The following is a 24,776-nucleotide window of genomic DNA, read 5'->3' on the forward strand; positions in this document are numbered from 1 at the left end:
TAAAATGAAATCTACGATTGAATATATGCAAAGGATTGAATTCTGCATGTTGATGATTTGACTTTTCTGCGGTAAAATTAATTGTATAACAACTTGGAAGATTTTACATTTTTACGTGCGTGTACATATATACATGTAAAGGTTGTTTACCACTTACGCATTTTTCATACGCACGTACACGCACGTAAAAACCGTCAAAATCCTTGTAAATTTTACCTTGAAAAAACTAAGTCCTAGAAAAAACTAAGTGAATAAATCTAAGGAACTTAGTTTTCTGCATACTTTAGTATGATTAGTTGACCTAGATGTTATAATAATAAAAATTTAAAAGCATTTAAAATTTTCCGTACATGTACGTGCGTATAAAAAACGCGAAAGTGGAAAGCAGCCTTAAGAATTAAACGCGACGGTAGAAAGCAGCCCTTAGGGACACTAAACATTACGAAATGAATATCTAACGAATCTCAAAATTAATATAGTTTAATCAGTTTGGAAGGCTCTTATCGATCTCAACTGCAATATAAATTCGTACTGCACGACAAGGCTATTTTTAATAAAATATTTCTCATTAGTTTGGTGCTTCCGTCTTAATTACAATCGTAAGTCTAACATGAGAGATTTCAAACTGATAACTTCCATTATAAATTGCCCTTCATTAACCTAACTCTTTGGGACAGCGTTGGCGTTTCGAAAGCTAGAAGTCAGAATGTTTGGTTTGCATGTTTGTCAACATGTAGAACGTCGAGGCCCTTAGGGTCAAGACTTTTCTGTTGAAAGACGCGCCTTCTCTGACAAAAATGTGAATCCTCATAGAGATTTGTAGTGGCGCTGAAGCAGTTTGAGCTCGTAGCTTTAGGGTTAAGTTATTCGTAACTCGATAAGGCTGAGGGCAGCAGGGTTGGTAGATTTTATGAATAAATAAGCCAAATATATTAACATAACATTTGTTTTCTTTGTTTGAAACAAAGGAATCAAAGGGCCGCCAATAACAATGTTTGGCTTATTTATTCAGTAACTTACCAACCCTGGAGGGCAGCAGCTAGGAAAATGTTTTGTGCGCACGATGCATGACTGATGTTATCAAATTAATGCCTGCAGCCTACAATGCAATCAGGTCGGCAATTCGTCAGCTGAGGACTAACAAAGTCTATCTTCATTTTGAACACTATTGAGAATTTAATTTTTGGTCCTAATATATCCCAAGACAAAATATACAACATCGAATATATAAATACATCGTTCTTCAGGTATAAACTACTGAATATGCGCGTGCGATGGATGGAATGATTTTGCAATAGCCCGAAGAATTAATAGTGCATTTTTATGAATTGAAATAAATATAGTACAACTAATCATTTGTCATCTTAATTCATATTTTCTGACTGTTCTTTGACTCTCCAAGCGACGTCCATGTACTTAGTGACCTCAGAATTTTGTCTTCGATGATGTAATCTTGGGTCAGTACGCTGACCATCAATCTATGTATTGAAATGTGATTGAAAACAAAATAAAGTTTCTTCAGGTGATAAAAAATTATCCCCTGACTTCTTCTGACAGTTGTGTGATTCACTAAATTTGGGGACAAAGCATAAAAATTCTGCTTCACTGTGTGATATAAAAGCAATTCATGAAAGGTACAGTTTATACCACAATCCTATCCTTTTTTTAGTAGCAATGCATTCTCTCTTTATGTATAAATCCCCTCATGGGGATATACACGTATTTACCACTAGACCATGGCAAATAGTTTAGGTCTGGACTACCATAATCTATCTATCTGATTAAAGTGTAACACTTGAAATATTTCTTACCAAAGGTTGCGTGTTCCAACCATAATCCTGATTGGAGGTAAGCGGGAATTCAAATTTTTCAACAGGAGTTCGGTGTGCTTTCGTTATAACTTCCAAAAATGTGTCTGTAAAAAATGGAGATTAAAACTGTGCATGCGTGAAAACCAGTGATTGACCTTATAAACTTTAATACTAAAGAGCGTGTCTAGAGCAATTGTAGTGTACAATGAAAATGCATACCATCTTCCTCGCCGTCAGCAGAATCATGGAGTGAATTTGGTTTTCCCGTTAATGTGTACACTGACGAGAAATTAAAATTCAATTAAAACATAAAAGGAACTCACAACGGAAGACATTCCATACTATTTTTAAAAACAACATTTAACAGGTTATAAGAATATAGTAAATCGGTCAAAATATTAGAAAAACATCCAAACTTGAAACATGAGTGAGCTATTAAAGCTCTGCCTCTAGTGAGTGGCAGGTTGGTCAAGTCCAAGAAACGTCGACGAGCTTTACCTACTTTTTGTAAAAGGATTTACACTGTAATTTGTATATAACTTCTGATTTTGCTGTTCTTTCTTAATTGTCTCACAAAGAATGGCATTTTGGTGCACGAAATTCACCGCAGGTTTTTCTTTCTTGGACGCCATGTTGTTTTTTTCGTGTTGCCACGGTAACCAAATTGTACAACCGCTGCCAAGCAAGCATCGAGGATTCATCAATATTCGCCGTCACTAGTGCCAGCCCCCAAACAACAATTTGAACGTTATTTATTGAAAACTTCGATTACAACCAAGTTGGTGAATGTGAAAATATTCTTTCATATGTGAGAATTTCTTGGACTTTAACGTTTTATAGCCTCAAGAATAAAAGAAGGTATTATATTGTTTTATTTTTTCGTAAAGATCTCCTAACTTGTCTGCTGTATCATGTAATTAAATATGATATACAGTTTGGCTTTGATGAGCAAGTGTTAATGCTAGATGACTCCTTGGGTTTAAAAAGAGTATCAACATAAATCAACATATACAGAGACGGGTCTCATAATCATCAGCAATCCTGCAGCATATGAATATCATTTTTACTGATCAAACATGTAAATTAGGTTTAAAAATAAAATCAACTTTTAAAAATTGCTTTGATATTTTACACCATATGATCTTGAATAGCATAATTTAAGCTGGTTTTGAGTGTTAAAATTTCCCAATGTGGCTTTCCACCATAATCTATTATTGGTTGTATGTCAGATTCGGTGTGTGAATTACAAAAAATGTGAAATATGAAAATCAGATCTTTACCAATGAAAACCCAGAGAAATCTCCAAACATTCAAACCTGCACCATTGCAGTACCAATAAAGTTGATCCTTGATGTGTGAATTGTATGTGTGTATTGAAGCATATCAGTAAAAAGGAAGTTTAGCAACTTACATAATAAATTGATGCAATATATATTATTTTTTCAACGCCTAATTTCCCTGCAACATAGTATAAAGGCCTTGAGCCAGATATTTATTTTTGAATTGAAACAATTGATTTCTGTTTTAATTCACAGTTTTCAACCTCAATCGACAAATGACACTGTATGGATCCAGATTATGAAAAACGATTGTTACTAGGACAACATGGTATAAGTCCCCTTTCCTCTCCTACATCTCCAGTAAGTTGATGACAGTCAAAGCAACATTTTATTAGTGTGAATATCAGATATCTGTTGCAGCTATGAGCTATGTGAAAATGCTACTCATGATTAAATTGTTATTATTTCACTGTAGGCAGTTTCACCATATCGATCACCACGGAAAGAGGTTTATAGTGACAGGTAAACACTTCAAGTAACTTCTTATTTAATGCTGTTCAGTGACCAACTAAAATATTGTAAGAAAATCTCTTTAATGACTGAAGTACTTTTGTATCAACAATCCTAGTTACAGTAGATCAAATTAAAACAAGGGGCCTCATGAATAACCTCTAATCAAATATGGGGTACAGCTCTGTTACAAAACAGGCAAATAATAGACCCAATTATGTACACCGTATTTGGGCCTGTTGATCGAGCATCTGTACATAGCAAAGCTTTGTATGTTTGTAGATTCATTCCGAGTCGAGCTGGCTCAAACTGGGAGGTGGGATTTAATTTACTTCAGGTAGATAATATTTTTACCACTGTTTTTGGTCTGGTTGTTGTGAGGGGATTTCAACATGAAGTACATGTACATACTAACTTTTTGGATGTTTATTGAACTATAGTCATTGCTTTTAATTAATTCTAAACTATACTGATTTTGTCTAAGGTTGTGAATAAATTTTACCGTCTATATTACTATCATCAATACAATAATGTTCTTAAATGTTCTCATTGTTCTTTTCTTCAGGAAAATGTTGACAGCACTAAAAGTAGTCCTGTAGCCAGGTTTGTCTTTCTATCTCTGTAACATTTTATATCTGTCATATTACAGTTCTGGGACCAGTTGTAGGAAAGCTTATCTAGAATTGTTATGTGATTTACATTTTTATAACAAATTCCATGCACTTTTAGGGAAACTAGCCCTGATTCAAAAGGTACTGTGCATACAGTATATATTGTTATTCTTTTGTTTCAAGATTTTTGTACCTTGAGAGCTAATTTTTTCCTAAAAAATATTTAGTCCTTGAATTTTTTATTTCCAGAGAGTCATGCCTACAATTGTTTACTTAAAAACGAACTTCTGGGTACTGAAATCGACGATTTAAAGGTTTGCCTATATTATAACTGGCAGCATCATTGTTTCAGTATATTTCTAGAGTGTGCTGATTTTTACTGCATGATAAATATCAGTTACACTGAAACTTTCAATTTTTTTTGATTTTGTAATACCCATACCTGTGTTCCCAGGATGCCCAGGGGTCTTGTATCAACAACGAGAACCGCGCAACTCCAAAATCGAGCTGCGCAAGAAATCTGTTTCAGGTAAGACCTTTTTCGTCCGTTAGTAGATCACAACCGCGCAGTTTTTGAAACCGAAACTACGATTCGGATTAGTATAGACGATCAGTGTATTAGCTAATAAATTATTATCATGTGGCTTCTCTTCCAGTATCAGGCAAAAAGGGTAAAACGTTCAGAGTTTGATGGGAAGTCCTATTCGCTTTCACCCGTCAGCAAAAACAGGTGATTTTTAATAATATTAACATTCATCTAAGCTTTTATCTTCACTTGTTGAGCATTGTATTCAATACTACACATTCTTTTGTCAAATGCACGCCTTCGTGCATGCACAGTCTAAGAAAAAGAAATTAAAGGCCATATACTGTATGTTAGCTCCATAATATGCCCAGAGCGAAATATAGCTACTCAACATGTACAGTGTACAGTACTCTACATCGACAGCGTGACAAAACAGGCAAATTATAAACCCAATATGTATAGACAAGGATATTTAAATAGGGTTGTACTCACTATTTCGTTTGACTGAATCTTTTCTTTTCAAACTTTATAGTCACAATCTGCTACGATCGCCTAGAAAAGTAAGTGGTTACCTCCAAACTAAAGTCATGTTATCCTAAAGTTTCTGCATGAGCAATACGATTACGTAGCTATATTACTACGAAATCGTTATTCTGAATAAAAATACAGAACTTTATCCTTTAGGCTACGCGGAAAATATCGAAGGTTCCTTTTAAAGTTTTAGATGCTCCTGAATTACAGGCAAGGCATATAATACTGTATTACGTCATAGCATGTCGGGATTTCATTGCGGGCGATGTTGAAATGGGGTCAGAATGTTTGCAAGAACGAGATATTTTGGTATTTCAGCAAAACACACTCAATTCTTGGGTCGTTTTCCTGACACAACGAAATGTTCCAAAAGTCTTTTAAAGTCACATTCAAAGCGTATAGAAGTCATCCGTCGTGATATTATAAACAACGTGTTATTACTGTTAAACAAATCTGTTTCTTCATTTCAGGATGATTTCTATTTAAATTTGGTCGACTGGTCCCAACAGAATATTCTCAGCGTTGGTTTGGGTACATGCGTTTATCTTTGGAGTGCATGCACTAGCCAGGTGAGTAAATAATATTTGGTTCATTGTTTACATCTTGCTATTAGCGCTGTCTTCTATCAACAATTAATATCAGAGGCCATACATGTACATTACATTATTACTGATCAATTTTTTCTCGTCTTCGTGTTTACCTCACAGGTAACGAAGCTTTGTGACCTCTCAGATGATAGTGATTCTGTAACATCAGTCTCGTGGGCAGAAAGGGTAAGTCAGACAGGTTTTTCTTACCTAATATCTTTCTACCATGCAAGTGTGTTTAAAACTGTAGTATACTATCGTAATTTACCCTACGAATATGCTGGATCACACTATATGTTATGTACAGTATACACTTGTTCTCAAAGTTAACAGAAACCTAAATTGACGTCATAATCTATAGACTGGTCATGTGGCTGTCGGCACTCACCGCGGTTTCGTACAAATCTGGGATGCCACTGCGCAAAAGAAACTGCGGTCTCTGGAAGGACATACGGCGCGGGTCGGTAAGTGAAAACGTCTTCGTAAAAAATCGCAGGAAAAATTGCGAATGCATGTAATTGTACACTGCATGCGAGTGTAACTGCATGTAACCTGGCCATTGCAGGTGCGATTGCTTGGAATGGAGAGCTTCTGTGTTCCGGCAGTAGAGACAGATCGATCTTACAGCGTGATTTACGAAGCTCAGAACCAAGCGAGAGAAAGCTTGTGGGACACAGACAGGAGGTTGGTTGAAATAATTTCACGGAAAATGTGCACGTACTGTATAGCTACAGTGGGGTAAAGGTTAATTTTTCATTGAATTTCGAATCTTGTCGATAATGCTGCCGAAAATTCGATATTCCAAACCAAAAAACTTCCCCCGTGAAAGTTTAGTTGTTGTTCAATTTTATCCTATAATTCTTTTGCTATAGGTTTGTGGTTTAAAATGGTCGCCAGATCATCAACATTTGGCATCGGGGGGAAACGACAATAAGGTAAAGTTTACGACAATTCCATATACCTAATGTTTATAAAAGTTTTTCAAAATGGTGCTTCGTTATTTTTCTAGCTACTCGTGTGGAACACAAGCAGCTCGATTCCGGTTCAACAATATAACGAGCATACAGCCGCTGTCAAGGCGATATCGTGGTCTCCCCATCAGGTACAGCCACACTTGTGGTATTCCTCGTTTTATAACTGATATTATTTAATATGTTTCATTGTTTTCTCGTGTTATAGCATGGTTTACTGGCATCCGGGGGTGGTACTGCTGACAGGTGTATACGGTTTTGGAATACGTTGGCTGCTCAACCGTTACAGTCTGTCGATACTGGTTCCCAGGTATGATAAAAATGAAATATGCATGTACGTATAATATTAAAATTCCTCGTACAATACGCACTTAATATCCTATCGCCGCAAGTATTGTTTAAGTTTGAATGAAGTTGTTAAACTATATTGCGTACAGCGAATGCTATTATTGGGCACAATAGCTCATATTTAGCGTTTGAATTCGTATTTTTGCAGGTTTGTAATTTGGCGTGGTCAAAACATTCAAATGAACTTGTAAGTATATATACATTCATTAGCCTAGTTGTCTGTTCTTGAAAGGCGTGGTTTCCCGGTCTAACGTTTTGTCAAAATTTACATTCACCATCTTTTCCATAATTATCACTATATAGATAATCAACTTTATTTGCAAAAAATGTAAAACGTCATGCTCCAAAGATAAACATGCATATCACAAAAGATATGTAACACTATTACAATCATGATAAATATCTGTACTAATAAAAGTACGTAGAACAAAAAGTAGTGTAGGTATATATACTGTAAATGTTTTGATCTTATCTTATATGTTGTATACATAGGTTAGCACTCATGGTTATTCACAGAATCAAATACTTGTATGGAAATATCCTTCTCTAATACAAGTGGCAAAATTGACCGGGCATTCCTACCGAGTTCTATATCTTGTGAGTGCCGAGAAAAGGCTATATTTTATAATTATATTATACGGTACAATTGTTAAAATCTTTGTTATGTATTCAATATGCTTAACATGCTTAATCTCGCTTTTGTTCAGGCCGTATCTCCTGATGGTGAAGCAATTGTGACGGGGGCAGGAGACGAGACCCTTCGTTTCTGGAATGTATTCAGTAAAGCAAGATCGCAAAAGGTAAAAAGTTTTTTTTTCGGGTAGTGGGGATCTCGGGATGACTTAGGTACTTCAAATATAACGTGTGGTGAAAATGTACACAAACTGACACCACAGACTTCACCTATGTTATTAGCATTACTGTATCCTTGACCTTATATTATATTTTTGCCATTATAGGAATGTAAGTCAGAATTGAACTTGTTCACGAAAATTAGATGAATGTATACAGGAAGGGTGGTTGTGTGTAAATATGACTCTCATACTTTAGGCCTGTTTATTTGCAGCCGAATTAGCGGTTGAAACAGTTAAATTATTTTTTATATAGTAGCTTATATTGCCGGGTAGCTCGGCAACCAACCCACGGCCCCATCTAAACAGGCCCTTAGATATTGAAAATTGTAGGTGAGGTATGTTCTGTAGTAGTATTTGGGTGAAATGGTGTAGTGTGGAAAAATGATGATTGGATGAATAAAATGTAGTGTAAAATGCGCAATATACCCATAGTTTGTGGTAATCATAGGCATGATACACCGGGGCATTTGATTTTTATCGTAACTCGTCCTGCGTTGCTCTGCTAGCAAGGAAGCAGAAACTAAAAAGTAGCAAGTTTATGCTATTAATATAACTTTAGTCCTCGCGAGCCAGTGGGTTTATTTCTTCAATTTTGTTTTGCCCGAATGGAGACGAAAATAATATTATCTAAGAGGATACACTGTGTTTTTTTTTTTAAAATTCTTACATGCTTACAATACACATGCTTTTCTCGTTATATCCTTGATATATTAGCTCCTACTCGATTGTTCTTTTCTTAAAACTGTCGCAAACACTGGGATCTACGAATGTCCATCATTAATGTACAGTGCATTTCTGTGAGAAGTATTTTAAAGTGCATTCCTGTGAGAAGTATTTTAAAGCGGATCGTTTTGAGGTTCCAAGACGTTAGAATATCGTTGTAAATCTAATTTCCTTGTGCTGATTCATCACATACAGTACAGCATTGGTAACATGCTAATCTTTTATTATCTGAATATCCAGTACAGCACATGAAAGGTCATCAGGTACTGTAGGTAGAATCTTGCTGTTCTATAGAGCTTCTCAATTCATCTCGCGTGGCATTAATGCTGCAGGTCAATGTTCTCCATTTTCTCATCACCTTCCTTTACTTTTCAGTTTTTGCCTCCTTGCCTTTCCAACACGTTTTGCTTTTGTCTATAAAACATGCACACAGCAAACAGACAGTAAGTAATACTTCTGCTAAGTAGAACATCTCGTCATAAATGATATGGGGACACCAAATGGTGTACAGTATTTAATTAGGGCAAATTATTGGTAAGAGGACTGTTTGTCTTACTTCAAAACGGCATCTCGACTACTTACTGAATTAAAGAAAAACCAAATATTTACCTTAGTTTTTGCCCTGGGTGCTTTGCTGTGTTTGGCAGAGCTGAAAGCACTAACATCAGCTACACTATCTGCAGTATTTCGTTTCTTTGCACGCTTTTTTCCACCAAAACCATACTTAGAATCCTATTAGAGATAGCACTGTGTTGAAATAGGGCTTGAGGCACATGCTACTGCAGCTGGTTGTATAAAGCCCAGAATGCCATATATGACTATATATGATTTATGATGATCTCAGTAGAGATTGTAGGTGGGGAATGAAAAAAAATAAAACTTGCCTTTCTTTGCCTCTTTGCTGATTTTCTAAAAGCAAAAAAAATCATAAATTTTATAAAGTAAGTTATGTCAGCTAGGGTAAATTTAATATATAGTTATCACAAAATAGGAATAATCTTAATATAAACTGAGGCTAATTATAATACCCTTCTTGAGGTTTGTTTGGTGCTGATCGTTTAGTTCCTTTATCTGTATTGATATCAAATTCATCATCATTGTCTTGTAGAAATTCTGGTTTTCCTTTTTGTCCTGTTCAAGGAATTTTTTTTGTGAAAAAAATAATTGCTTTGAAATCCTTGGCCTGCCAAAAGGTAGTTAAATTCTTTGTAATTCCAATCATATTTTGATCAAAGTTCCTGCTTTCTGAAAGGTAATCTTAACATATATTATATGGTACCTTTTCTGTACTTCTTCACTGACTCTAACATTTGCTTCTTTTCCTGTTGTCTCTTTTTCAAAACTTCTTGTTGGACCTAAAGCCATTGTTATTGATTGACAAAAATTATCAATAGTAAGTTTACTATTTCAGTAACTTATAACCTGCAAGATAAGACTTGTTTACAGAACAAATTACACTTTACTAATTTATTTGCCAAAAAGTGCCCACAACTGTAAAATGTTAACAACATGTAATATGTACAGTGAAATTACCTTTTTACCATATTTCTTCATTGCTCGCAACTTCCTTGCTTTCTCAGACTTTTCCATAGCCAACTCCTTTGTAACAAGCTTCTCTCGTACCTGGTAGCAACATTAGTTACATATTTAACCAAATAATTGTTGTTGCGATCACTTTTAAATAAATAAAATACCATAACCTACCTTTTGCATGTGGTCGTCTGTTTTTACCATTTCAGCAAAGTAATCAGAAGGTCGGTTAATTGGAACACCAAGTTTTTTAAGTTTAGGTAGAGCTTCTGATACTGCCATTTGTGCTTGTTTGTAGCTTGAAAAATAATTATCCTTTTATGAGTATTCATTCCATTTACATTAGCTTGTGCCTAATACATTCAAAGATGCATTTCTGGCTATGTCAAAGACCACAGGTACAAAGTTTACATGGAATGCACTAGCTATGGCTTACAGCAAGTTTAGTTTAGGGGCGACTTACAATTTCATTTCTCTTTTGAAGTCATCATGAACATCTGTCTTTTCCATTTCATTTTTTGTATCATCTTTTCCAATATCACTTGTTACATCCAGCCGTTCTAACCAATCTAACTCTAACTTAATCTCATTTAGTTTTTCATTGAGTTCAGGCTAGATTTAAAAAAAAGGAGGGGGAATACAGTGGTGAACCTTTATGTCACAAGGGACTGGCTCACTGGCAGCAGTCAGTTAATTACGCATGCTATCATGTTATTAGCCAATATTAGGTGAGGGTAAAACAACCTGTAAGACTTTAGAAGACTTCATGTAAGACTTCAGAATAATCAGCATCATTTAGAATACTTGTTTTTAAATAAAGATAAATAATTTCGCCATCATACCACTTTATTGACAAAAACCTTTTCGACTTTCTCGACCATGCGATTTAGACCTGGCTTGACTTTTCCCGACAAAAACGCATTTTGCAGCTAAAAAAATCAAAGCAACGTAAAACGGTCAAAGCAATATTATGAAGCTTAATCGCCTAACGAACATAAACAGATTACCTCTTCGTCTGACACACCATCAGACTGCTCCGAGAAACTGTCTTCCAACAACAAATTCTCGTCGTTTTCGGACGCCATGTTGCATTTTTTGAAAGAAGCCGCTTTCCACAATGTATCACAGTCGCGAAAAAAATTGTAAGTTGCTTCCACTTAGAAGTTGTAAGTCTTCTTTAATTTCTTGGAATTTCAACTTCGTAAGAAGTTGTAAATCTCCTTTAGTTTCTTGGAAGTTGGAACTTACTGGAACAACGAGATCCTCACTCTCCAGTCCTCTCCACAATATTGAGTAAACAACAATTTGTATTTTGTAGGCAAGACCGCAAGAGAAGCAACCGTACCAACCGCGAATCTAGTCTCTATTCTTTATGAAGCCCGGTTAAATTTTCATGTCGTTATTCTACCATCATCATGATTACGTAACAAGTTTGCCGGTGATTAGCACGTGGTTTGGAATAAAAAATTCAAAACAAAACAAAGATGGCCGATGATTCGAATCTTCTTCGGGCTTTTAATGTGTTTTTATTCCCGATTTCTTTTGTTGAGAAGAATCGAGAAGACTATTTTACCTAAAATGAGTGAAAATACTTTTACCATACTTTACGGATCACAAACTGGTCAAGCAAAAGCGATTGCTGAAGAAATATTTGAACAAGCTGAAGGATTTGATCTAAAAGCCAAGTTGCTGTGCCTCAGTACTACAGACAAGAAGGTAAGAAATGGTTACTGCTGTTTTGTGGAAGGGCGTCCAAATCCGACAATGAGCAATTATTTCACAAGTTTTATAAACTGTGATGGCAGCAGTGAATGGGCCAAAAATGGATGAGCAATTGATTGAGCAATGACGTCATATGTCTTGTAGTAAAATGGTTTTAATAATAACTGAACAATGAGCTAAATATTATCACCATAACCTTTTTTTTCAAACTACGAGCTATACTGAAATTAATTATTGTCAACAGATTGATAAGATTCCTTCTATGCTTTCTGCTATCAATACAATGCATCATTATATAAAACCACCACAGAAATATAAGATTCACCATATCTCAGTCTGTCCATAAGCTTTAAAAAAATACTAAATATTGCTCACTTCAAATATCCCACCTAATTACAAATTGAATTGCTGAGATCGTGTGAGAGGTGTCAATAGGATAGGCTGAATGAAATAGTCCCACCAGGAGGAGTTTTAATTTTTTTTATGCGCATTTGAAAATGTATATTGATATTTGCGCAATATAAATTAATAAATTATTATTATTTTGTATCAACATTTTATATTTTAGTTCGCTATTGAAAAGGAGAAGTGTGTTGTATTTGTTGTTTCAACAACTGGTGATGGTGAACCCCCTGACACAGTAACAAAGTTTTGGAGAAGACTTAGAAAGAAAACATTAGGTTCAACCTTTTTGAAGGGACTTCATTATACCTTGCTTGGTAGGTTGATTTAGGATTTTATAGATGCTTGACCTTATCCACTGTATGCCTGATATGCTATGTTTAGCCATATGCTGCTGCAAGGTCACACTTATTCATTATTGTATTTAATAGATTTATTTGTGAAATTATAATGTGCTAAGTTGTTTTGCCTGAAGCTCTTTGTCATTTACAATTCAGGATTGGGTGATACCAACTATACAAACTTTTGTAATTGTTCAAAAAACCTCAATTCTCGTCTTTTGGATCTCGGAGCAACTCATTTCTACCCACCAGGTTTTGCAGATGATGCTGTTGGGTGCGTATTGTGTATACTGATTGCTCTTAATGTACTGCTGAATAGAAGTGAAAAAATGAATATTAAAATTATTTTTTAAAAATGTTCTCTTTCTTTGAACACATTTTTGCTTTTCTGGATGCTATTTGTTCGTAACAAAATTATTTAATGAATTCTTATGCCTGTCCCAGGCTTGAGATCGTTGTTGAACCTTGGATTGATGAACTTTGGCCAGCCCTCTTGAGGGAACTAAGTTCAAGCAAACAAGTAAGAAAAATAAATATTATTTTCTTTAATGGCATGCATTAAAATAGAAAGTTTCTGCTTTCATCTCTTCTAAAAATACCCTCAATGTTTAATGCACATTCATATATGCACATAAGTGCAATTACCCAAATATGTGTATCATTTTTATCACTGTTCCACCATTAGTGATTTATTTTACTTAATTCATTCACATTTGCATTTTATCATAATTCTATAAGATTTCAGAGAACGAAGACGACTCATCAATAAATGACACTATGAGTAAGAATATGTCAAGTGAAGAAAAACCTCAAACACAATCAAATGAAAATTATCAATCGACACTATCCAAGGATATAACAGATGGTAAAGACACGTCGAGACCTTTAATGGATAAAGACGCTTTACAAAATGACGTAGCAGTGGACATGAACAATGCGGATCATTCTTGTATTTTGGAAGAAACAACAGCTCCTGTACAAGATGATTACGAATCAACTCCTTCATTGAGGATTTCTAGAGCGCCATTGTCGGAATCAGGTACGGGTATAATATGCACTATTGTATGTACGTCGTGTGCCCGACTGATTTCCTTTGAAGCGATTGCCGGTTTTTACTTTTTATACATACTAATATGTGAACATGTCATGTTTTATAGTTTAATAGCAAGATTCTCTCTATCACGATCTTCCAGCATGCAAAACTCTTGTCTTAATTAATTCTTTAGATTTAAGTATTCCGATTTTGCCTGCTGAATATTTATGCGTGTCATTTACTGACGAATTCGGAAAGGTACGTCCTACTCTTTCACAAAAATGTGATTTAACGCTAAGGACTATACCGCATTCTTAACGCAGATTGATGCAATTGATTTCTTCATGTTACAGTACAATAGTTCGACATGCAATCTTCGAACAGCTATATATAGTACAGTTCAGTTCAGTAGTGAAGTGGTAGTAAAGTGAATTTGTCGGTTTTCGTATGACTTGTAGGTTTCCGGGAAAAAGATCCCCATGCATGTACATCCCTATGCCTACTACTTTTCTTAAGTTGCATCAACATTATTCTTATAGCCCTATGTTCTGGAAAAGATTACAGATCGGTAGTATCATATCACAAGAAAACGAGACATGCATGCATCATGAGTTGAGTATTGTGTATATATATTTGCAGGATATTTTATCTGGTCCTTGGCAAGGCGGAACTGAATTCACAGGCAGTGCTTCACCCATAACGGAAGCAAAGATCGTTGGTTATTCTCAGATGACTAAAGACGATGCAGTGAAGACCGCTTACTGTTTAACATTAGACACTGGTGTATGTGATTTAGCCTACGTTGTGTTTTTACGTATCCAGTGCAGGAGACGCATGAGAAAGGTTTTTGAATTTCAGTTCGCACGAATGATTCGTATACGTGATATTGTAGTGTTCAACCTTTCAGGATACTGTCCTTAACTACCACCCCGGGGATTCTTTTGGAATCATTTGTCCCAATAATAAAAATGAAGTCGATGGTCTCATCTCTAGGTTAGTTCACTTCAAGTTTGCCGCGTTCTAGCACTGATCTCATTATGCATCAATCTTCTAAAACTATTCAGTATAGATCCACTTGCTTATACAATTTACTAAGATATCTGCATTAGACATTGCCATATCGTTATATCCGTTTGATTTTAGGTTAGATTATCAAGATCTAGCGGAGAAGGTATTCACACTAGCAGCCAAAGATCCAGTAGGAAACAAAAAACGAGGTACAGTTAATCGTGACATTGTTCGTAATGAATCATCCTTATAATGCGATCAGGACAGTTTACTGATTTATGTATAATAGTATTAATAGGCCACAAAAGTGTTCCCTGTTCGTCACACGGTGTTCATTGACATCGTGTATGATGTAACACGAAGACCTTTGGTCGAAACATCGACAAGGCTTTTGCCGTATCAGTATAATGGTGCAAATTTTGTTCCAAGTCTTGCTTCACACCGATGTGAAGAATTTATACCAACGTGTTCTGTACATATTAAATAAACTAATATTAATTCCTGTTTTATCGTTTAGCGAAAGGACGACCAGACCATATTCCACAGAAATGTACTATAAGACAAGCTTTGACAAGCTGTTTAGAAATTCGATCTGTACCACGTAAGGTGAGTGATTTCTAACAATTGCTTACTTCATAGATATGCTACCGTGCAGCTACCGTGTAGCCTGTTTTCCATGCGCTCACTATGGGTTAGGTGAATTTGCCAACCTCGTACGAAAACCCTGGCTAAGAGGTTGGTGAAATTTGCATGCCACAAGGCCTGGTTCAAACCTCGCACTGTTGATGCGCCTAGTGTATTAAACCCCTTTTACGTAAGCACATTTTCATTCTTTTCACAATATTGCTTGTACTTGCAGGCATTTCTCAGAGTGTTATGTGAATACACGAGTAATGCTTTAGAAAAACGGCGGTTACAAGAATTATGCAGTAAGGAAGGTAAAGTTCTTGATTCTAACTCCATGCATGAGCGTATGCATGTTTAATGCCAAATTAAAAAAGGAAATTGTTGTTGAAAGGTGTTAAACCTGGATTGTGAATTTACTACTTTAACTGGTTGCAAACAAAATAGTCAGAAAAGTGTTCCAATGAGTTAGCACGCTCAAAATCTAATAAACCTTTTCATTATAAATCTTGTTCAAAAGCCTCTTTTTCTGCAATTATAGGTGCTGCTGATTATTCGTCGTATATTCGCGAGCCACACGTTTCTTTCATTGATATCTTAAACGCCTTTCCTTCTTGTAAACCTCCCTTTGAAAGACTTCTCGGTAAGCTAACTACCATGCATCTCTATATACCATACAGTAAGAAATGTACCATCTCTATATACCATACAGTAAGTGATGTACCATCTCTATATACCATGGAGTAAGAGAGCTTCGAGTACAGTATTTATGTCTCAGCTACTGTACATGCATGGCATGAGTAAATTTATAAGTTTCCCTAAACTTATATGTATTGGCCAGTTTAAATATTTTAGTTGCCCTATGCATTCATGCATGTTATTCTCGAGAGTTTGAAAATATCCAAAATTATTTAAACGTGTCTCTAAAGTACCTACCTTTCTTTAGAGCATCTTCCAAGGTTATTACCGAGACCATACTCTGTCGCATGGTGAGAAATCATATATATTATTACCTCCATCAACTTATATAAGCTATAGTGCATATATATTTACTCTGTTGTATAAACACAGTATCTCTCTTTTAATTCATTTATATAGTTCCCCTTCAGAACATCCGACGCATTTGAGATTCGTATTTAACATTGTCAAGTTCACACGTATTGAGAATGTAAGAGATGAGAGGTATGGCATGTTGTCAAATTTGTGTACGTCAGGACTTTCCGTATATTGCCGGGTTGTTTTGACCTCACAGTATATACCATACATTAGTGTTATGTTAAACTGATAGCATGCTGCAACTAGAGCAGGCATGCACGCACGCATGTGTACATCCACCAACACTATTTTTTTGAATATCCTTTTCAACAGATATGGCCTCTGTACTGGTTGGCTTCAGGAATTTTCAAACAAATTAACAGTAAAGAATGAGAACAACGATAAATCGCTTGAAAGCAATTTTCGGGAGTTATCTTTGAGTGATAATTTACCAAAGGTACAGTATTGTAATTGGCAGTCAGCGCTACATTGAACTGACGTGTCTAGTATTTAACCAAAACACTGCCTGGGAATTTCAGGATATCAAACAAATATGTGCTTGCATGCATGCATAGATATTTTACGTATTTTATCCGAGACATAGTTTCGTGCCAGTCTATTCATGCAGTTTCAAACTCAACCTCGTTTCCTTCAAACTCATCTACATGAAATAAATTCAGTATTCTCCTCTCGTTCCAAGGTTAATGTAGTTCTTCGTAATCATACTGGGTTTCATCTACCACACGACACACAATCTCCATTGATAATGATCGGTCCTGGAACAGGCGTTGCACCTTTTGTTGGATTCCTTCAGCACAGGTTTACTAATTTTCGTCTTGCTTCATTTTGTAGTGTTTCATCCTTCCCCTTTAAGAGTTAAACGCGAATATAGGCTATTCATTTTTTCATCGTAACAAGACTACTTAATTACAGGCGGCACATGCAGAGGCAGGCTACATCGGAAACCAGGTTTGGAGTCACTTGGTTATTTTATGGTTGTCGCCATAAAGAGCGGGATTTTCTTTTCAGGTAAAGGTCTTAGTATGCAGTTTACATTATATTTAATTAAATTATGATGATATACTTTTTATGATGATATTCTTTGAAATATACAAATCCTTTATAAACGCCTCTAAATCATGCAGATGCCCTATAATTTCAGTGCAGTGACCTTCTCATATAGCTAAGCGATATCTTCGATAACATCTTACGTTTATGTAGTGATAAACAAGGTCACAAAACGTTAATATCCTCGACTGTCGTTTTTTAGGGAAGAATTAACAGAGTTTGAAAGAACTGGAGTGTTAACGAAACTCATTGTTTCATTCTCTCGTGATGTCGATGACTCAGGCAAAACTACTTCGCTTAAATATGTACAAGACAATATTAGAGCTTGGGAAAAGGAGTTGTGTGATCTAATATGTGATTCTGGAGCCTTTATTTTTGTTTGTGGGTAGGTGACTGTTCTCTATACACGGGCCCATATTTACTTCGTTGTTTCGTTGTTCAGAAGAGTAGCCCATATTAATTATAACACATTAAAGTACTATTTGTAATTTGGAAATTGCAGTGACGCAAAGAACATGGCAAAAAATGTGTTGGAAACGTTCATCGATGTTTTGCAAAGCGTAAAAGGTATGTCAAATATAGCTTGTGAATATATGTGTAATTTAGTACAGAGTAAGGTATGGCAAAATTTAGGACTTTCTCGGGGTGAATCGAACGAGGGCTGGGAATTAACCTATACCAATAATTCTTGTCAATCTATACAAATGTGACAATTTTCTACTCCTATTTTATTACAAGGACTTTCACATGAAGAAGCAAAGAAAGAAATCTGGAAGTTGCGTCAGGAGCACAGATATGTTGAAGAAGTATGGACATGAAATACGCCAGTTTGATAATAGTGATGCAGGATTGGTTTTAGACAATTCTCTGTGACATCACACATAGATATACATGTAAAATGTATACGAGCTTCAGTTGATATTGAACAACAAAGTTGCCACAACATATTCTCATTTGTGAAGAAAATATGAATTTTGGATGATGGTTATACTACGGAATGGAGAAACAAACTCGTTGTATGTAAGTTTCACCTATAGTGAAAATTCGCCTAGTTGAAAAATGTGGTCTAGACAATGTCATTGTTTTTTTAATCCAATTATTTATCGTCATTTTTTTAATCAAATAGTTTTGAGATATTGGAAAATATATTGCGAATATTTAGCGAAAGTGCATGGGGATTTTAGGTATCTACGGAATACTGAGGTTTTAATGATAATTAATATATTGTATATGGCAAAAAACAAACCAGCATCCAATGACTTTGTTTACATTGCCCAACAATTGATTGGCGATCTCTAACGTGCATGGGTTTCTGTGTATGTCCATGAATTCTTTAAAATATCGTAGTGTGTTTTCAGTCGCAGGAATCTCATAATTTTCCTTTTATTTACCCCCCTTCCCAAATTCATGCCGTCCTTCCCTCGCGCATCAGATAGTTGTTTCATACAAATCAGATGCCTTGTTTCATATAAATTAATATAGGCGTGTATCTACACAATACCTATTTAATATATCAACCTTTCCATACATGTATATTAGAATATTCCTCATGAAGTCAACGGATATATTTAACTACGTCAAACATGTTTCGTTAAAAGCTTTTTAATAGGAACTTTTAAAGTCGTTGAAATGTAGAAAACTCTATAAACTCCTAAACTACATTTTTGTGAAGTGTTCTGATTGGGCAAACTTGTGATTCTTGTCATACGATCGCCCCCTGAGCAGTCCAGTAGAGGGCCTAACATGACCTTTTAAATGTCTTCAGCCATGAAAGTAGTAACTATGGCAACCGATTTCTGGAATCACGTGACGGCGTTCGTTGATTGTGATTCGCATATCAGGTGTTCTACGAATGTCCGGAGAATTTTCTGGGAACTCGCAGTGGAACTTTCTTTGTGTACCCGACTTGCTGTAGTTTAATTGAAGATGGCGCAATTCGTTTCTGAGTGTGCTCCCAAACACCCCAGTACTGAAAGGTCTGGGTTGTGATGTGTTAGTATGGGGTAGTGTCAGTTGATGAGCGGTGGGAAAGAGGAGTGGGTTTGTAGTAAGAATTGATTGTCGTTGAAGGCCAGGAGCTGTCAAAGGTCTTTGGGCAACTTGCTCATGATTGGCATCTTTCAAAATGTCGTTCATGACACCGGAAGATGTCTGGTGCCCATTTGAAATCGTAACACTTTCACTGAATTTAACGCTTCTGTTGCGTTTCGCTTCATTTGCCTTCTTTGTTGATGCTGTACGCAAAATTGATGTTGGAGGGGAACTATCCAGAGTGTTTACGTCTATTGAATAATCTTTGCCATACGTTGTGTCATATGGCTGCTCTTTCTCTTCAAGAACCACCTATATGTTAAATTAGTATAATGCGTTCAACATCAGAGTAAGTGCTTAAACTATATAGTTCCATAAACAATATAATTCTATAGTTCTGCATGCCTATCAATAACATTTCTAAAACTTAAATATCTTCCTTAGTATAATTCATCTGCAACGTACCTTTTCTTGTTTTTCTTTCGCTGGGAATGTGTTCATATTTGTTTGACCAGCGATTCTTGGTGAATTTCCAGAATATTGCTGAGTGTATTCTGTGTCGCCACTGACGACATCAATGATGCGTTGTTGCGCCTCTGCAGTCTTTTGGGAGACCGAGAGATTTGCAGGTCGGTCCCAAAAGTCCGGTTTAACGGATGTCGGAGGAGTTGGGTAGAATTGATTCTTTTTTATGTCGGGACCTTTGACCAGCTGAAATTAATATATAAAAAGCATAATCAGTGTTAGGTAAAGCTTGTATAAATAACTCGCTATCAAGAGTGGTTCAGAAACTGCTTAAAATATTGATATTTAAAAGTACTTGCGTTGACAAATCCGTTCATTAATGAATATTTTGGCACCTGAGAGGTGCTTCAGTTTAAGGATGGAGTGAAAATAGCGAATATATAAACCTGATTGAAACTGTGACCATGCCATTGAAGAGGTCTTCTCTCGGAATCACTTAGTACTCGTATGACCTCACGCCTTTGGGGTGAACCTCTGATCTTCTCAGCAACTACGGAACCACTTCCCGACGGTGCATAAGATGGCAACGATGTCGATTTCGTTAGGGTCGCTCGGCCACTCCGGGTGTCGTCGGGGGAGTCCTGTGCCGGAAATACGGCAAATTTCGGAATGTGTGAATTTTGTGGATGCTCCGCAGGAAACGGGACATTTATAATGTCGGATCTAAAACGTAAAAATCAGAATAGAGAATTACAGTCGCCGAATGAATATTTTGAAATACTGTGAGTCGTGCATTCATTCATTGTATGTGTATATTTTGTTGAAAATCTAACAATTTTCAAATAATTTTAAGGTCTTTGCCGGCACGAGGCATGCAGGGTAGAAATACAAGCCGTACTCCGGTATATTATAGTAATTCCACTATAACCAAGATGTGTCGTATAAATATTTAATAGTGAGGGTTATCAATTTAAATCTTTATTTCGAAAAAAATCATTGGGATAGGTTGTAGCGGCTTCTGCACATCGGCTTTGTTCATAACATTGGGGGACTTTATGCATGATTTAGAATTATATTTTGGGGGCATTAAGCCCCGTACGACGGACAAGTTTTCCTTGCCAAGTTTTATTTGCTCGTGCATGTGTACGCAAAAAAATTGACAAGCTTTCCTTGACAAGGGGCCTTGTTTAAAAGCTAGTCATGCTAGCTTTTCAAGTAGGAGTTTTATCATTTCTGTTTGTTTTGAGATTCGATCGTATACTCATTTTATCATATTGTCGTGAAATATACTCGACATATATTATCGTAAAACGTGTCAAGAAAAATTTGTCAAAAAAAACTTGTTCGCCATACACACGAGCAAGTGAACTGGTCAAGAAAACTTGTCAAGAAAAACTTGCCCGTCTGTACGGGGCTTTAATTTTTATTAGCCATCATTGTTTTTTAGTTACATTTCAATGATATATTAAAAATGCTGACACAGTCTGTACAGAACTTCCAAAATTTTGCATGCTTCCGTGAATATATTGTAGTTGATAAAATACTAATTTTGAGTACATTTATCATACCTCAGATTAACCTTGTTACTGCTTGGAATACTGGAAGTGTTAAAAAAGAAATTTGGTGAATGCTACTTAGTGTACTCGCAACTTGAGAGTTTCTCCCATTATACAATGTTGAAATGTTGTAACAACCGTTGCAAGTAACAGATATTCACACTTACAGTTCATCTGTGGGTCTGACATCACTTCTTTTCAGATTAGTCACATCATACTTTGCATGTATCGGAAAGGATCTGAATATAAAGAAATGAGATTCTGGTGCACTTTCCCAAGACTGTATGCCACTGCTTTTCCCGACTTTTTATTCATAAGGTGTATAGAGTGTGGATAGGGTGGGACTCGTGCTCCTCATGAAACTTTACTGCATTCTTACCGAACAGCGAGTTTTTAGTGTTTTGCGTTCCCAACTGGAATGGTGAAATAATTTAACAGTATTACAGAAATTAAATTTCTTAACCCGATGTCATTTCACAACAATCCTTACTGATATATGGCTCTCAAGATATAATATGCTTTATATTTGCTAAGAATTTTCAAGCGTTCTCCTTGCCTGCATGGAAAGTCGGAAAATATCCCTAGGCTCCTATATATGGGATTATATTATAATTACATGAAATAGTTATTTGTACATGTGCATGGTTTAAAATGCGGTGACATGAAGCGGGAGTTTTTCTTGTTTATTAAGGACCCCAAGCTGTCTCTGTACCTGCCATATGAGAGTTCTCCTCCGCCAAAATGTTTGTGACTTTTGGCCAGGTGGCTAAGATCGAATTTTTGATCAATTTGTGGCCTTGTTGGCGGTAAGCTTCTTGTATCAGATCCCCTGAGTAAACTGCTGTTCCCCCATATTGGCTTAGTCAACCAAGATCTCTTGTCGTGAATATAACCATTGTAACTATAAGGAGAATAAGTTAAGAATAAATTCCAATTGTATAATAAATATGATCCGAAAAATTATGTATTTTCAATAGTTCTCGAAACCTGTTCTTTTATATGAGTGGACTGGCATATATTTTTATACTTTCCAATATTCACATACACATAGAAGTTACGAGGAAAATTAGTGTACATCTTTCATCCACGGTAATTGCTTGAATGTTTTTGTCAGAAAACTCTGCGGACATCCCAGGCAGGTGTTTTCGTATAACTACGACATAAGTTAATACCAAGGTATACACTCGCCCCCTTCCCTCTCATCTCATCGACCTACAGTCTGCATGCTGAAGTACTCACAAGTAAAATATATACATTGTGTGTATGGACATAAAAAGTTGAGTAATTTAAATTTTGTGTAAAATCGCAGATAATTTGAAAAGAGATTCATACATGCAGCATTATATAGATATTCACTTAAATATAATAAGTTCCATCGCATGCTTTTGCAGACTTTCACTGGTAATTGTATTGAAATTGTTGCATTGAAATCAATATCCGACGACTTAATCATGAAGATGACATTTGGATAAGAGTAGAATATATATTTTTGACAAGCCGGGCTATATAGTGTGTGCTTGCATATATAACATATAACATAACATTGACTAAGCTGAGCCGCAGATTTTGAGCTAAAGCAGAAAGTACTTATGAGTTATGACAAGCTTGCCCAATACTTACGACTCTTCGCTGTTAGTTATACGGTCAAGGTGAAGCGGAGTATGGACTTGAGAAGACTGAAAAGTCTTTGACAAATGACCGACTCCTTGGAAAGGTGGCTGCGACACTCGATTCACAGCTCCAGCTGCTGCCATTCCCAGTTTAATACTTCTTATAGGTCCCTGTATTTTAAATTCTTCTATAATAGACTATTATACAAATTTTAGCACGAACCTAGCTGATGAGAGGCTTCGAAGTAGTTTCAGGAATATAAAATGATAAAACTATGCATGCACTGCCACTGGTTCGAGTCGTAAATTCGTACTGCAAAATAGGTTATTTCAAAATAACAAAAAACTTTAAACAAAAGCTCCAAGGAAACCGGAATGTGGTCTACATTTAGGGAAAACAAACGATGGATTATTTTAAATAATTAGAGAGAACATACATATGTATGCGAACTTATAGCAACATTTGCATTATGGACTTGCATGTTTACCGGGGCTTAACCGCAATACATATACCGGAAAATGATATAAATATTTAGCTCGTAGTTAATATTCAGTTTCTACCGGCAAGCACCTGTCAGCCGACACGCATCGCTACAATCATTTCCTTAGTTCTTTTATTCAACGCTTTCCAAAGAAAAGTAATATACTGCAAAAATTTTACGCGGCATAATGTTATTGTTTCGATAATTGTACACATGCGTTCCTAATGCTTGTACAAACTACCAGCGGCTAACCAAATAATCACATGATAGACGACAATTGTCAATATTTGTTTATGTGACAAATAACGAGGAAATTTAATATCATTTCATTTACACAATAGCGTCCATGCTCGCGGCATAGCAGATAACTGATGTGTTGTACTCCTTTATACGATTGTGATGTATACTCGCACAAGATTTTCCAACTTGACAACGGACACCGCGTATTTGCATGGGGCGGGGGAGAAGGGGGAGACAGACAGAATCTGTGATAATTCGAGCAATTTGTACTCGAAAGGCGGGCAAATTTTTGCTCAATGATCAACGTGAAAGACGCAATAGACCTTATATACATAATGACGTATCAAGCCGTCACGCCTGCAGGGAATTCTGGTTTTTGTAGTCAGGGCGAAAAATTCAAACTTCAAAATTTCCCGCCGTGACTATACTAAGACCAGAATTCCCTGCAGGTGTCGCAGCTTGTTACGTCAAGCGATCACTTTGCAATATACTATTGAGAGTTTCAAGTTCGAAGTTTTTCTTTTTTGCATGATCTTGGGTTACCTTCTCTACTAGCTGTCACACTCTGCATGCCCTAAAGAGGTAAGAACGCCAGCGCCTTGTCACTTCGCATCAGTGTTGCCCGGAATTATCCTGCCAGTCAACCGAACTTAATAAACGACCTGTCATATTCGCCATTATTTCGGTCAATCAATAATATTAAATTCTTTATCGTAACGAGCGCCGTTGTTGTATTAAAAGGTAATATAAGGCTAAAAGAATCGTTTATTTTGCGGTTAACTACAAATTAGTCTGTTAAAAATTCTCCGGAATTTTTCGAGAAGTGAAGGCTGATGTAAGAAATTGAGCGACCTCTTCTTTAGCTCAAGGAATCGCA

At 36.1% G+C, this 24,776-nt stretch overlaps 5 protein-coding genes across 6 annotated transcripts; 2 read left to right on the forward strand and 3 right to left on the reverse strand.

Moving 5' to 3' along the window:
* Positions 1-336: 336 nt before the first annotated feature.
* On the reverse strand, positions 337-2,448 carry LOC114526383 (protein FAM183A-like). The gene is made up of 4 exons (XM_028547971.1): positions 2,314-2,448; positions 2,031-2,090; positions 1,812-1,915; positions 337-1,478 (listed from the first exon to the last, which is right to left on the reverse strand). Exons 1-4 carry the CDS (start codon positions 2,441-2,443, stop codon positions 1,365-1,367), a joined length of 408 nt encoding a protein of 135 aa, XP_028403772.1. The 5' UTR covers positions 2,444-2,448; the 3' UTR covers positions 337-1,364.
* A 94-nt stretch (positions 2,449-2,542) lies between these two features.
* On the forward strand, positions 2,543-8,452 carry LOC114526393 (fizzy-related protein homolog). Its single transcript, XM_028547983.1, has 22 exons — positions 2,543-2,669; positions 3,347-3,451; positions 3,567-3,613; positions 3,884-3,938; positions 4,167-4,204; positions 4,331-4,353; positions 4,462-4,526; positions 4,667-4,741; positions 4,869-4,942; positions 5,271-5,298; positions 5,423-5,479; positions 5,740-5,838; positions 5,977-6,042; positions 6,218-6,320; positions 6,422-6,540; positions 6,729-6,791; positions 6,866-6,958; positions 7,036-7,137; positions 7,324-7,362; positions 7,668-7,772; positions 7,883-7,975; positions 8,135-8,452. Exons 2-22 carry the CDS (start codon positions 3,377-3,379, stop codon positions 8,174-8,176), a joined length of 1,461 nt encoding a protein of 486 aa, XP_028403784.1. The 5' UTR covers positions 2,543-2,669; positions 3,347-3,376; the 3' UTR covers positions 8,177-8,452.
* Positions 8,453-8,665: 213 nt separating this feature from the next.
* Positions 8,666-11,371, reverse strand: LOC114526394 (probable rRNA-processing protein EBP2). The gene is made up of 10 exons (XM_028547984.1): positions 11,290-11,371; positions 11,125-11,211; positions 10,746-10,894; positions 10,457-10,580; positions 10,286-10,375; positions 10,032-10,107; positions 9,781-9,883; positions 9,637-9,661; positions 9,362-9,484; positions 8,666-9,166 (listed from the first exon to the last, which is right to left on the reverse strand). Exons 1-10 carry the CDS (start codon positions 11,365-11,367, stop codon positions 9,107-9,109), a joined length of 915 nt encoding a protein of 304 aa, XP_028403785.1. The 5' UTR covers positions 11,368-11,371; the 3' UTR covers positions 8,666-9,106.
* Positions 11,372-11,725: 354 nt separating this feature from the next.
* Positions 11,726-18,611, forward strand: LOC114526309 (methionine synthase reductase-like). The gene is made up of 20 exons (XM_028547877.1): positions 11,726-11,998; positions 12,573-12,723; positions 12,904-13,021; positions 13,192-13,267; positions 13,486-13,786; positions 13,974-14,038; positions 14,420-14,563; positions 14,688-14,773; positions 14,924-14,997; positions 15,306-15,394; positions 15,648-15,726; positions 15,954-16,055; positions 16,359-16,401; positions 16,511-16,594; positions 16,781-16,904; positions 17,148-17,266; positions 17,381-17,476; positions 17,718-17,900; positions 18,018-18,082; positions 18,254-18,611. The coding sequence occupies exons 1-20, from the start codon at positions 11,774-11,776 to the stop codon at positions 18,331-18,333; spliced, it is 2,304 nt and encodes a 767-aa protein (XP_028403678.1). The 5' UTR covers positions 11,726-11,773; the 3' UTR covers positions 18,334-18,611.
* Positions 18,612-19,005: 394 nt separating this feature from the next.
* Positions 19,006-24,109, reverse strand: LOC114526310 (uncharacterized protein C7orf31-like). 2 transcript variants are annotated; one of them, XM_028547878.1, is made up of 7 exons: positions 23,188-24,109; positions 22,280-22,468; positions 21,735-21,806; positions 21,580-21,609; positions 20,458-20,734; positions 20,012-20,257; positions 19,006-19,858 (listed from the first exon to the last, which is right to left on the reverse strand). In XM_028547878.1, the coding sequence occupies exons 1-7, from the start codon at positions 23,319-23,321 to the stop codon at positions 19,277-19,279; spliced, it is 1,530 nt and encodes a 509-aa protein (XP_028403679.1). In that variant the 5' UTR covers positions 23,322-24,109; the 3' UTR covers positions 19,006-19,276. The 2 variants fall into 2 exon arrangements, with proteins under 2 accessions (XP_028403679.1, XP_028403681.1); XM_028547880.1 differs by lacking the exon at positions 23,188-24,109 and adding an exon at positions 22,613-23,179.
* Positions 24,110-24,776: the final 667 nt, after the last annotated feature.

Source organism: Dendronephthya gigantea, unplaced genomic scaffold (genome assembly GCF_004324835.1).
Source record: "Dendronephthya gigantea isolate DGI-Jeju-01 unplaced genomic scaffold, DenGig_1.0 000038F, whole genome shotgun sequence".
In the NCBI taxonomy this organism is placed as follows: Eukaryota; Metazoa; Cnidaria; class Anthozoa; order Malacalcyonacea; family Nephtheidae; genus Dendronephthya; species Dendronephthya gigantea.

Coding starts and splice junctions, on each gene's coding strand:
- LOC114526383 (XM_028547971.1), bottom strand. CDS start 2,443: ATGGCGTCCAAGAAAGAAAAACCTGCGGTGAATTTCGTGCACCAAAAT. Junction 2,091..2,313: donor TGTAAATCCTTTTACAAAAA/GTAGGTAAAGCT, acceptor ATTTCTCGTCAG/TGTACACATTAACGGGAAAA. Junction 1,916..2,030: donor TGCTGACGGCGAGGAAGATG/GTATGCATTTTC, acceptor CATTTTTTACAG/ACACATTTTTGGAAGTTATA.
- LOC114526393 (XM_028547983.1), top strand. CDS start 3,377: ATGGATCCAGATTATGAAAAACGATTGTTACTAGGACAACATGGTATA. Junction 6,792..6,865: donor CGGGGGGAAACGACAATAAG/GTAAAGTTTACG, acceptor TTATTTTTCTAG/CTACTCGTGTGGAACACAAG. Junction 7,138..7,323: donor CTGTCGATACTGGTTCCCAG/GTATGATAAAAA, acceptor GTATTTTTGCAG/GTTTGTAATTTGGCGTGGTC.
- LOC114526394 (XM_028547984.1), bottom strand. CDS start 11,367: ATGGCGTCCGAAAACGACGAGAATTTGTTGTTGGAAGACAGTTTCTCG. Junction 9,662..9,780: donor CCAAACAAACCTCAAGAAGG/GTATTATAATTA, acceptor TTTTGCTTTTAG/AAAATCAGCAAAGAGGCAAA. Junction 9,167..9,361: donor CACCCAGGGCAAAAACTAAG/GTAAATATTTGG, acceptor CATGTTTTATAG/ACAAAAGCAAAACGTGTTGG.
- LOC114526309 (XM_028547877.1), top strand. CDS start 11,774: ATGATTCGAATCTTCTTCGGGCTTTTAATGTGTTTTTATTCCCGATTT. Junction 14,774..14,923: donor GTCGATGGTCTCATCTCTAG/GTTAGTTCACTT, acceptor GTTTGATTTTAG/GTTAGATTATCAAGATCTAG. Junction 18,083..18,253: donor TGTTTTGCAAAGCGTAAAAG/GTATGTCAAATA, acceptor TTTTATTACAAG/GACTTTCACATGAAGAAGCA.
- LOC114526310 (XM_028547878.1), bottom strand. CDS start 23,321: ATGGCAGCAGCTGGAGCTGTGAATCGAGTGTCGCAGCCACCTTTCCAA. Junction 22,469..23,187: donor ATAACTAACAGCGAAGAGTC/GTAAGTATTGGG, acceptor TTCTCCTTATAG/TTACAATGGTTATATTCACG. Junction 21,610..21,734: donor GTCAGACCCACAGATGAACT/GTAAGTGTGAAT, acceptor TAACACTTCCAG/TATTCCAAGCAGTAACAAGG.